This window comes from Myotis yumanensis, unplaced genomic scaffold, assembly GCF_028538775.1.
Source record: "Myotis yumanensis isolate MYYU_CA2020_CCGP unplaced genomic scaffold, mMyoYum1.0.hap1 SCAF_14, whole genome shotgun sequence".
Classification (NCBI taxonomy): Eukaryota; Metazoa; Chordata; class Mammalia; order Chiroptera; family Vespertilionidae; genus Myotis; species Myotis yumanensis.
Window position 1 is genome coordinate 13,804,057 of NW_027223765.1, and position 12,044 is coordinate 13,816,100.

The following is a 12,044-nucleotide window of genomic DNA, read 5'->3' on the forward strand; positions in this document are numbered from 1 at the left end:
GCTTCTCTATTTAACCCCATCCGTTGACCTTTGAGTCAGAGCGGTTTCCAGAGTCCTGGTTTCTAAGTTACATAGATGTTATTGATATAGTTGCTGATAGTTCCATCTTTATTTTGTTTAATCTTTATTGCTAAAACTATTACATAGGTTCTCTGTTTTCCCCCATTAACCTCTTCCAGGATGCTCCCATCCTCCTCCCCCATTTCCATCTTTTAAAAAAAAAGAAAAATCACATGCAACCAATAGAGAAACTTAATAGTAAAAAAAGATAGAAGGAACTGGTATCAAGACAAATGGGAGATGAATGTAGGAAAACAGACAAGCAGGGGTGATAACAGTATACAAATGTGTGCTCACAAACTTGCTAGGAGCATGACTTCAAATTGGACTTTAAGCTTTTCTGGTAGTTTGTATCAAAAGGAGAAATACAAAACAAAACAAAACAAAACAAAACACATGACCATCTACATCAGGGTTGGCCTGAAGCCTGGTTTTGTAAGTGAAGATTTATTGGAACACAGCTGCGTCCAACTGTTTACATACTGTCTATGGCCGCCTCAACGACTGAGCTGAGTAGCTGCAGCAGGGACTCCATGGCCTGCAAAGCCAAAAATGTTTATTACCAGGTCCTCCATCTAAGAAGTTTGCTGGCTCCTGCTCTGCATGCTTCAAAGTGTCCTGAAGTTGCGATGCAAACAGGTCCTCATGTGGGAACCACCTTCCTGAGGCAGGGAGCTGAGAGCCATTTCTCCTGGCTTCTCAGGAAGACAGCAATGCAGTGCACTAAAGAGCTTCCTCAACCACATTCCTGACAGTGAGCACATCCCTGAGGTTCACAGGAATGTTGTTATGGTGGATGGCATCAAACATAACCCCACGGAAGGCTTTCAGGAAGGAAGAGACTATGACATGAGGCTGCTATAAAGCTCCTCGTTCATTTGAATCCAGAAGAACAATAGTAACAGCCAAAATGTATTGACTATGAGCTCTGTGCCAGGTACTATTCTAAGTTCCTACATGAATAAACTCATTTATCTTCACAAAAACCCTATTGAAATTGAGCACTATTTCTATCCGCATTTTTTCAGAGGGGAAGTCTAAGGTGAATTAGTTCACCCAAGGACAAACAGCTTAAAACTGGCTTAGCTGGGGAGAAGGTTTTATTGAGGAGACCATGATCTTCTCACACGGTGAGAGCATCCTGCTGGCCATCATTTATAAACATCATTCCTCACAAACACATGAAGAGTGTAAGCCTGGGGATATACTGCTTTCCAAGGACTTGCTGAACGTGGGAGGGAGGAAGGAAGGAAAGAAGACCCTTATAGATTTGTTCATACATAACCCATTATAAATCCTACCTATACCACCCACTGGCCATGTGATTCTGGACAAAGTGTTCAAGGTCTCTGAGCTTGGCTTTCTCACTCATGGGATGAGGATGCTCCCAGGGCCTATTTCATGAGGTAGTTCTGAGATTCAATGAGGTCATGCCATGGAACGGTCTGAGCACTGTTACACAGCAACAATACGTTCTCTCTGAATGTGAGCTATCACACATCACAGCACTGAAAGATCTACAATTAAAAAAAAATATCCGGCCCTGGCCGGTTTGGCTCAGTGGGTAGAGCGTTGGCCTGAGGACTGAAAGGTCCTAGGTTTGATTCCGGCCAAGGGCATGTACCTTGGTTGCGGGCACATCCCCAGTGGGGAGTGTGCAGGAGGCAGCTGATTGATGTTCCTCTCTCATTGATGTTTCTAACTCTCTATCCCTCTCCCTTCCGCTCTGTGAAAAATCAATAAAATATATATTTTTTTAAAAATAAAAATCCTGTGGCTCAACCTTTTTTCCCTGACTTAAGAAACCAGGTGATGTAAGTAATTATCATCCATTGTGTTTGCAGGTCAGAAATCTGGCAATGAGACCAGGGTACTATCCTAATAAAAATACAGTGTAAGAGTCCTAGCTGGTTTGGCTCAGTGGATAGAGTGTTGGCCTGCAGATTGAAGGGTCCCGGGTTTGATTCCAGTCAAGGGCACATGCCTGGGGTTGCAGGCTCAATCCCAAGTAGGAGCGTGCAGGAGGCAACTGATCAATGATTCTCTCTCTTCGTTGATGTTTCTATCTCTCTCTCCTCCTTCCTTCCTCTCTGAAATCAATAAAAATATATATTTTTTAAAATACAGTGTAAGATCCACCAGAGATTTTGTGTTCACCATCTTGTTTGACTTGAACTTCCAGAGTTTTTATTTTTTAGTATAAAAAAGAGGAAAAATGGATCCTAAAATGTTGCTGGTTTAGGCGGGGGGGGGGGGGGGGGGGGGGGGGCGGGGGGGGAGGGCAGGGGTTATATCCCACTGTGGAGAATAGAGATGCTTTTGAAAAAGGAAACACCCCTAGAACACTTTAGAAGACTAAATGCAAACAACCCTGGAACGTGTTAGAAGACTCCGAAATCACCCAGACATCTGAGTCAGCAGCTGTACTGGATCTCTTGAGTTGTACAGTGAGAAATTGCCTTTAGGCTGATTATCTCACATCATAAGGAAATAGTCTGATAATGAATAAGAGGGAAAATATGTGAATGTGGGCTTGTGATTATCACCTGAGTTGAAACACACTGAAAACTGAAGTCACTAATATCTGAAAAAGCTTATAGTACTATATGTATCCAACTTGCAGGTTACTTATCACATTTTGTCTTTTGGGGATAAAATAAACTCTTCCATTATGGCCAAGCCAGTACACAAAAGGAGAAAAATACTTTCACAGATGAGAGTAAACATGTCTGGATGTTCTACTCTTAAATATTAATTCCTTTAGCTTAGCCTGGACTTTCTTTTAAAAGGTGAACTGTTAGAAGAGGTCAGTGGGCGGGGGGGCAGGGGGGCAGGGAGCGGGGAGTGGGGAGAGGAAGGGACATATAATACTTTCAACAATAAATTTTTTTTAAGTGAACTACTTGGAGAACATTGACATGTTAAGCCAGGATATCAGGTGTTAACATGCCTTTGTGTGATTTAATCTAGTTATATCTTTCCTCCTAACTCAAAATGACATAAGGAAAGTGAGAAAAATGGTGTGTTTATAGAATGAGAAAGTAGGAGGGAGGAGTGATTTATAAGTGTTACTTATAAAAATGTACATGCCTGCCGTCATGAACTGAGAAGCTGGCATAAGTGGGAAGCTGGACAGGAAGAGAGGGGAACTAGCAGGAGGTCAAGGACACAGAGGGAAGGAGATGGGTCTACATCCCTGGGACACACACAGGGGGTGTGCAGATGTAGCACTTGTGTTCCAAAAGGAATTTTTATTGAATCAGATCTCTTTTGGGTTAATAACCTTTTCCCACTCTGAATTTGCATTCCTAAAACCAAGAGAATATCATTTTCACTATCAGACTGGCAAAATTAAAAGGCTTATAATTGTTGGATAAGGTAAATGAAAATCCATATGCTCAGGTATCTTTTTTAGAAGGAGAACAATTTAGTCGTGGTTACTATATTTAAAATGTTCATAACTTTGATCCAGAAACTTGACTTCTAGAAATCTATCTCGCAGAAATATTAATAGTACATACGTGCAAGATGAGCTTGCAAAGGTATTCAATATAGCGTTAAGTGACTAACTGTAGATACCTAAATAATCCCAATAGAAATGATTCCGTCATAGAAGGTAATCCATACTATGGAATTAACCGTGTGCCTTAGAGTGTATCTGTATGTGTTATCTTCTTTAGAAGGAGAAGTAAAAGTGGTTGGCTAAAAAAAAATGTTGCCCAATAATATTTATAGTCTGATCAACTATTTGCCCTGAAAGATGGATGAGTGGATGGGATGGATAGATGGATGGACAGAGGAGAGATGCATTGAGGTAGGAAGACAGGGAAGGGAGAAAGGCTGCAGGGATTATATGAATGAATGTCAGAAAAACATGTGTTTCCCATAAACTCTCAGTATTTAGTATCTGATGGGTAGGAGTGAGGGGATGAGGTTAATGAACTTTTAATTTAAAAATTTTGCATATTGTTGGATTGTTTGAATTTTTGATAAGGAACATATACTGCTTTTATAATTAAAATCATTGAACAGGGGTTTTTTGTTTTTTTTAATTGAGGGAATAGCATGTACCCTTCTTTCAAGCTGAGTGAATGCTGAACAATCTAATTGAGTCTTCTCCTGTCTCCATGGGTAAACCTTGGCTCATTATTTCTTCTGCATTTCAGTTCTTTTCTCACATGGGACCAATAATAATTACCCTTTAGACAGACAAATCCTAGGAGTATGTACACTAAACCACTGGAGTTCATTCAAAGCAAGTCCCCTCCGCTGTCAAACAGCCTCCTCCAATCTAGGCCAGTAGTTCTCAAATTTTAGCTGGATCAGAATCACTTGGAAGGTTTGTTAAAACACAGATTTCTGGGCCCAGGACCCAGGGTTTCTGATTCAGTGGGTCTGGAGTAGGGCCCAAGAATCTGCATTTCTAGCACATTCTCTGGGCATGCTGTCCTTTGAGAACCACTGTTCTGGGGAAAGGAAACGATTGGTCCAAGACAACTAATAACGTGGGCCCTATGAGTCAGATTTAATAAGGACCAGACCCGACCCTGTTGCTCTATAAGCACCTCCTTTCACCATAGGCTCACTCTCCAGCACCAGCCAGAGGAGGAGGAACTGTCCTGTGAGACTGCACATCGGGGACCCGAGAAATCAGCCCCGAGGAAGTCAGGCTCCAGGCCACCAGGGGAAGGAAACTCACCCTCTGAAAAGATGATGTGGTCATTGCACTCATCCGTGTTGCAGGAACACATGAAGAAAGTCTCGCCATCCACTTTCTTCTCTTTCATAATACACTTCGGAGAAGCGGCATCTTCAAGAACAAACCCATGGTAGACGAGCGCGGGGTCGTGGCAGACCGTCTCTAGTGTTATGTTCTCATCGTTTTTCCTCCTTGGGTGCAGAGGTTCATGGGTGGGGCGGGGATGGGGAGTAGAGAAAGAGAGAAGGGATGAATGAATGGGGTCTCTGGACAGAAAAGCAATCTGGAATGTATTTCCTTCATCAAGTTGTTTCTCAGAAGGGCAGCTGGTTCCTGTTTTGCAGCATTAACAGGTTGCCTATAGTCCCCTGTGGCTTTCTCTACTCCTTTCAGTTTTTCCTTTGCTTATTCTCCCAGCCCACTTATGATCATAAACATGAGCGCTTACATCGGGGGCTACCCTGTCAGAGGAATTTGCACACTGTCTTAATTTCAGTCGTTAAAGGGGAAGGCACAGGAAACAGAAGACTGCTGGCTCCCCAGGATGATTTCAAACCTTCCATCCTGAGTGTACTGCCAGGCTCACATGGCATCTCTAGGTTACTGGGCAGAACCAGGGTCTGTCTAGCTAACTTGTCCTCAAAGGGCATGTCTGGGGAAGTAGTTGCGGTTCCTCTTTCCTTGTTTGCTGGGCATCGTGAGTGAGGGCATGTTCCATGTCAGCAGCTGGCTGTGCTGAGAAAACGGAAGATACCTCCTAGATAAAGAACTGCAGTTTCCAGAATTACAGAATTACAGAAAGGAACAAAAGGGGGGAGGACTAAAACCCATGAGAAAGACCTGTAAGATGTTCTTCACTTACAGTTCAGTGAAATATTTTATGCTGCCATAAATGAATTGTGTCTACATTTTTTGTTCCTTTACATCACATATTGGGAGCCTCACTCAGCTACGGGCTCAGCGACTCTCTCACATTTTGCTTGGGTCCTGTGAAGTGCTCAATTGGTTCTACATGTACACGGCATCTAATAATGACATGATTAATACCCGCTATTATCATTGCAGAAGCCAAAATAAACCTCTGGCATCCCTGGAAAGTGCATTGCTTCTCTGCCTGCTTCCCTCTGCTCCCCTCAAAAACCTGCCATCTTGGGTGACTGTTTTGGTCTGATATCCTTCCTCCCATCTTCCCCTTTTCAGATGCAAAATAGCTGTTGTCTTAAACAGCAGTCTCTAAATCTGGAGTGGAAATCAGACCTTAAATGACATGATCGGTCCAGTCAGGTTTGCACATGTAATCTTTCCTGGGAAGAATCCTGAGTGCATGCAGATGAGGGCATATGTGCCAGCATATACTAGCACACACTCACCAATCAACCCCCCTCACCCCCAACCCCCCAAAACTCAATGCTCACAGCAAGGAAAATGGGAGGCAGGCTGGAAGCATGAATCAGTTAAGACAGTTCTCCCCTGAAAAGAAGTGGACCCATAACCATAGGGAAACAGCAACTTGACTAATCCCCCGCTGGCTTAGGGCTTAATTCAAGGACACTGAAGAACAGTGTGTGGTAGGAGGGGTAAGAGAGTAGGAATGAGGGTGAGGCTGGAATGGAGTCATGGTTGTGACATCCATGCAGCCCAGAGGCGACTCCGGCAGCAGCAGGCATGCCACTTTGTGAAACACATCAATGGTCCTCGAACTAACACTCCAGCAGGAGCAACAGAAACAAGGCCTTGCTACGCAGGTCCCCGCTGTTAGAGGGGGAGCAACCATCGGAACCCTCCCTCCAGGGTGGTAGCGGGGAACTCGATGAAACTTGGCTTGGCACAGTCACACAACAAATTACGTCTATTGGAAAATCTACCCATCCTTAACCCCAAGGTTACTGGAAAGTCGTAGCAGAAATGGTGGCCTTGAAACTAGATCACCTCCTTTCCCCCAAAGCTGTGTCTGTGAGTGTGTGTGTTGCAAACACGCATGCATGTGTGTGTAGATGCACAGTGAGTCCGCTGTGCTCCCAGGGAAAAGCATGGGGTCTCTTTGTTGTGAAGCTTCTAGAGGTCAAGGAATGGGATGAGGAAGGAGTTGTGAGTACAGTTCCTCAGCTATGACTGGGCATCTTCAGAACCTCTTGCCTCCCACCTCCTAGCTCCTAGGGAACTAAAATCACAGAGAGGAAACTCAAATACAGTACTTGAGTCAGTTTGGGTAAAGTCCTTAGCTGCTTTCTCCACTCAGTCCTGTAACACTGCTCTCTCTGACAGCAGAGTTCACTGTGTAAACTATCTTGGGATGCAGATGAACACAGGAAGGGAAAACACAATGAAAAACAATATAGATGTCTTTGTCCAGCAACATTTGCTCTGAGTAATTGAAGAATTTGTCAATAACCACTGGAAAGCAGAACCACAGTCATAAAATTAATTTTGGAAAGAACTTGAACATTTTACATGAAATGGGTGCACAGTTGACATTAAATGAATGACTCCATGGATGAATGAAAAGAACACTAAAACTGATAAGTCATTGGCATGCACACCCTATCATGGTAGAGGCTTTCAGTTTCCATGTGTGACTGTTTCTAAAACAGCCCCCTTTCCTGGTTTGGGTTCCCTGGAAACAGGCAGTGAGGCCATGAGGTTTCTGTGCAGGAGGTTTTTGGACAGGCACCTGGAAGTGACCTGCACATGGAGGATTTGAACCGCAATGCAGGTTGCAAATAAAGGACTCAGCTGATCCCTCAGGAGCTGTAAAGCTGGGATGGCCCATCAGAGCTGTCCCACATTGAGGCAAAGTGGCCAGGCATTAGACCCCTGCATCGATCAGTTCTAGGATGCTGGCTGCCCAGGAAGAGGGGCCAAATGTGAGGAAAAGCCCAACTCCAATGCAGCGGTTCTACTCAGTGCAAGGGAGTCCCCAGGAGGGACTAGGGTGACCCCTTAGCAGCCAGAGCTCCAGAGGCCAAGGAGGGGAGAGCCTCGGTGCTGAAGAGGGTGAGGGGGGTATAGCACAGCACCCACTGCATGTGCCTTTCTCCTCATCAGGAGCGTGTGCCTTTCCCAAGGCAGGTAAAACTAAGGCTCATTGTTCAGTACTGTCTTCACAGCTGGGACATGGTGTAGAGAGCAAGCTTCCTCTCCCCCACACAGTCCCATTTTCTGAGACAAGTAAAGCCTCTATTCCGGTGGCTTGATTCACAATCAGTCATTCAGACTTGTACTGTGAGTCAGGGAATAAGATCCTAATTTAAAAAGCCTTTTTTTTTTTTCATTATCAGAAGTCAGCTCACACGGCAGTGATACTTAGGTTCAGATGATAAATGGAGAAGAGTAGTGGAGAAGGAAGCGTTGGGGTCATCAGGCGGGTGTCTCAGTCTTTCCTGCACTAGACTTGCCAGTCATCCAGCCCCTCCTGACCTTTGACTCTTCCAGAGGAGGAAGTCTGTTCTGCTGTTAGGAAACCATGATTGTGAAAACGTTTAAGTATGTACTGAGCAAACTTCATAGACTCTCCTTCTGTCCTTCAGCATTTCAAAGAAAACGTTCACTCTATTTCCCACTTGAGCTATCTCAAGAGATATCATGTCCTTCAGTATCTCTCGAGAGAACCCTCGTCCTTTCTTTCCTGGAACCATGTCTAATGGCCTCAGCCATTCTTCAGATGCCACACTTTCTAAACCTCCAATGCTGGTCCCTTTCTTCTCCACAGAGTCTTTGTCAGAATTCTTTTTTCAAAAGCTCTTCTCAGAACAGCACATGAATGAAGTTGGCAGCTACAGCAAACTGTCCTGGCAGGTCTGTGCTGTTAACATTCCTTTAGTTCTTAGGGAACAAGTTCATCCCCCCGTATGTACAGAAATTTGCAAGGTTTTTAGATTGCTCTATCATCAAGGCTAATGATATGTGGTTTGGAGAAAGTCCAAAAGACTCATTCCCAAAACGGGAGGGGGAGATATGTGGGTTTACATTCTCATTTGCAACTGGTCAGGAGACACATGGGTTACTTAAAAACATGAATTCAAATAAATTCAAAACATGAGAATATGTCTGCAAAATGTTGTATTTCATTAATGAATATATACATTTTCATAAAATGGGAACTTACTTGATGATCTCTATTTTTCTTTTATCTCTTGCTCACGCTCCCAATTATAACTACGAATTCACAGAATTAATCAGATAATTTATAAACAGGTGTGTGTGTGTGTGTATGGTAAGGTGGAGGGTGAGAGAGAGAGAGAGAGAGAGAGGAGGAGGGAGAGAGACAGAGAGAGGGGAAAGAATCTGATCTAAGGGAAATATGTAGCTCTGATCCAAGAGAAAGAAGTAGTGTATAGCCCAGTGGTGGTGTGAGTGACATGGCCAATGTTTCTGACTAAGGAATGAGTTGTTTTCTGGTTCTGCAATACCTTCCCCTTTTTTGACAAGTGCTCCCCTCTTCCAACAGCCGACCTTTCATCTCCTCTTTTTCCATAAAATGAGACTGAGGCTGCCTCAGGAAAACAAAGCTCCTGGTGTCACTGGGGGAGGAGGGAGTGTCATTAAATGTTGAAGAGTGTCATTTTCTTCTCCTGCATAGAAGGAAGGGAAGGAAGGGTCTCCAGATTTATTGCAAATATTAAAAGTCATCTGATATACTGTCACACACATAGATAGATGTGTGTGTGTATTTGAAAATGTACGGAATAACTCTGGAAACCACATTTAACAATTAAAAGAGAGATGGTCTAAGATAAAGAGAAATAGGTTGTGTCTATGCTTAGGGCATGAAGACACTGGGACTCCATGTACCACAAGCATGTGTTACTTACTAAAAAAGGGGGGAAAGATTTTTTTCAAAGGCAACCTTACCAGACAGCCACACAGACTTCATTGGGCTTCTCACAGATGGATGTGATACTGCAGTTGCTCCTGCACGATTTCTGGTTGTCACAGGTGGAAGATCTCACGTCACAGAATTTACACAATTGTGAAAACTTGAGTGCACCATTGTTGTCGGTGATCATCACATCACTATTAACTGTGGAGGGAAAAGAAAGATACACTGAATGATTATCTAATGAATTCCTGATGATGTTATGCAATTTCAAATGAACCTGATGTCAGACAAATGAATACGAAGAAAGACAAAATAATGCTTTCACATCAGATGAGCATTCCCTGCACCTCTGCAATCTGTAACGTAAGCCATTGCAGGGTGGGAGGGATTTTGAGTTATTTCTTGCTTTTCTCCATGACTTCATAAGGCACTCTTTCTACACAAACCTTATCACCCCATCAAGAAACACAGATTAGATTGGCCTATTGCATTGTTCTGGGTGCTGGGAGCACAATGAAAAGCACCCATAGGGAAATTATAGTTTAGCTGGGTGGACAGTCAAGGAAACAGATGAGGGTAGGATAACCCAAAAATAGAGAGAAGGACAGAGGATGTGGAAGCCAGACAAGAGTCACCACCCAGATGGGCAGAGAGGTCACAAGGAAGCAGAGCCATGAAGTGTGAAATGGAGTTGGCTACTCCCAGGAGACATTGTAGGTAAGGCAGGACTTGACCATTTTGTTCCTGACCTGCACCCGAAAGAGTTGTGGGAACTTCTTGCAAGGACTGGCTCCGACTTGAGGAAAATCAGTTGATCAATCAACACGGACAGAATGCCTCCTAGAATCAATCCCAAACACTGCCAAGGCTCTGGATTCCTGCAGGCCAGTGAAAGTTGAGTTCACCTCAAGGGTCTGCTACCTCTCTGACTTCAGCCCTTGCCACCACCATCTCCATCACCCATCCTCTTCCTCCTTACCCATTAATTTTTAGGACACATGGGCTATTTCTGGAAGAAGACAAGTTCCTTCCTTCCTTGGGCCTTTTCTTACTAGTCCCTATGTCTGGCTTCTTGTCACCTTTCTGGTCTCTGGTTAAAGGGGAGCTCTTCATTTATAGCAGCCCGCAAGTAACAACGACCAGACTTCATTTTATCTTCTGCACAATCCAACTTGATCATTTCCATGCTTATAATCTAGCCACCAAAAGGCAAGCTCTGTGAGACTGTATCTGCCATGGTTATATACTCTGCCAAGAAGAGGGCCTGTCGCATGGAAGAAGATATTAAAAAATACTTATTGAATACTGAGAGAAGAGATGAATACATAAAGAAATGAATATGAGAAGTTTGCATTTGGTCCTTCATACCAAGTGGGAAAGAGTATAGAACTTCTTTCCCCATATTAGGGGGTGCATGATTATAAATGCAATATCCATTCACATCCACCAATCACATATTGAAGGCAGATTATTCTTTGCAACTCACATATTGCATGGTGAGAGGCAATAATGTATAACACCCTACTTCCCCATCATTTTCCTTGAAGAGATCTATTTCTATTGGCAGTAAAGGTAATTAAAGGCATGCATTTGGAGAGTCGGTCAACCAACCTAAACTTCAAGATACTAAGGAAGATCAAGTCCCTAGACCAGCAGTCGCCAACCGGTGGTCTGTGAAGTCTGATAGGTTGGTGACCACTGACCTAGACCATGTGTGGCACTAACTACTCCTTGCCGGTTAAGAAGTTGGGAAGTGTGCTTCTCCCAGGGATCACGATCGGAAAAGCCTCCTCATCACCTCCTCTCCCTAAGAATGCTCCTGCCTAAACCCAGAGAAACAGTTTCCAAGCCCTCCCACAGTCCATGTCTGTGAAATCAGATTTCTGTCATCGACACTTTGCCACTCAACCCTCTTCGTCACTTGGACATAGCACCTGTTTCCTGGGTCTCTAAAAATATACACGTATATAAATTGAAGGTTTGCTTTCTTGTGGTAACATTAAATATAGAAGAAAAAATAAACCCATTCATCCCTCCCAGGCTTCAAGTTCATTTCAGGAAGTGTATTTTTAGGTAACAAACTATTTTGAAATTCTCTATGCTTAGCTAAAAATATAGGCCGAAGTGCTCTCTGAGCCTTGCGTTAAATTTGGAACTAAAGCAGCAATGAATATGTATTTTTTTTCTGCAATGGTTAGATTTGGATCCATGTGTGAACCAATCCGTTTAACCCTTTAGGTTTCCCTACAAGGCATGGGCAAAGCCAAAAAAGCTAGGCCATGTTTGGTGTATTGGATTTCTTTTTAATAGAGTATGTTTAAGATAAGCATCTATTTGCCAGCGAGGGAGGCTTATTGTTTTTAGCTATAAAATCAAGCCTCCCTGACTTGGAATTCAGCCTCCCAGCACCTTAGGATGTTAGCCTAGATTAGGGGCTATCCATTTGGGGGCATGTTGGAATCCATC

At 43.5% G+C, this 12,044-nt stretch overlaps 1 protein-coding gene across 1 annotated transcript in view; it reads right to left on the minus strand.

Moving 5' to 3' along the window:
- Positions 1-12,044, minus strand: part of TGFBR2 (transforming growth factor beta receptor 2) — an 80,087-nt gene that overhangs the window by 33,915 nt on the left and 34,128 nt on the right. The window contains exons 2-3 of the mRNA XM_070391826.1: positions 9,611-9,779; positions 4,760-4,950 (exon numbers count right to left, since the gene is read on the minus strand). Coding sequence (XP_070247927.1) covers positions 4,760-4,950; positions 9,611-9,779 — 360 coding nt within the window. The remainder of the gene's footprint in view (positions 1-4,759; positions 4,951-9,610; positions 9,780-12,044) is intronic.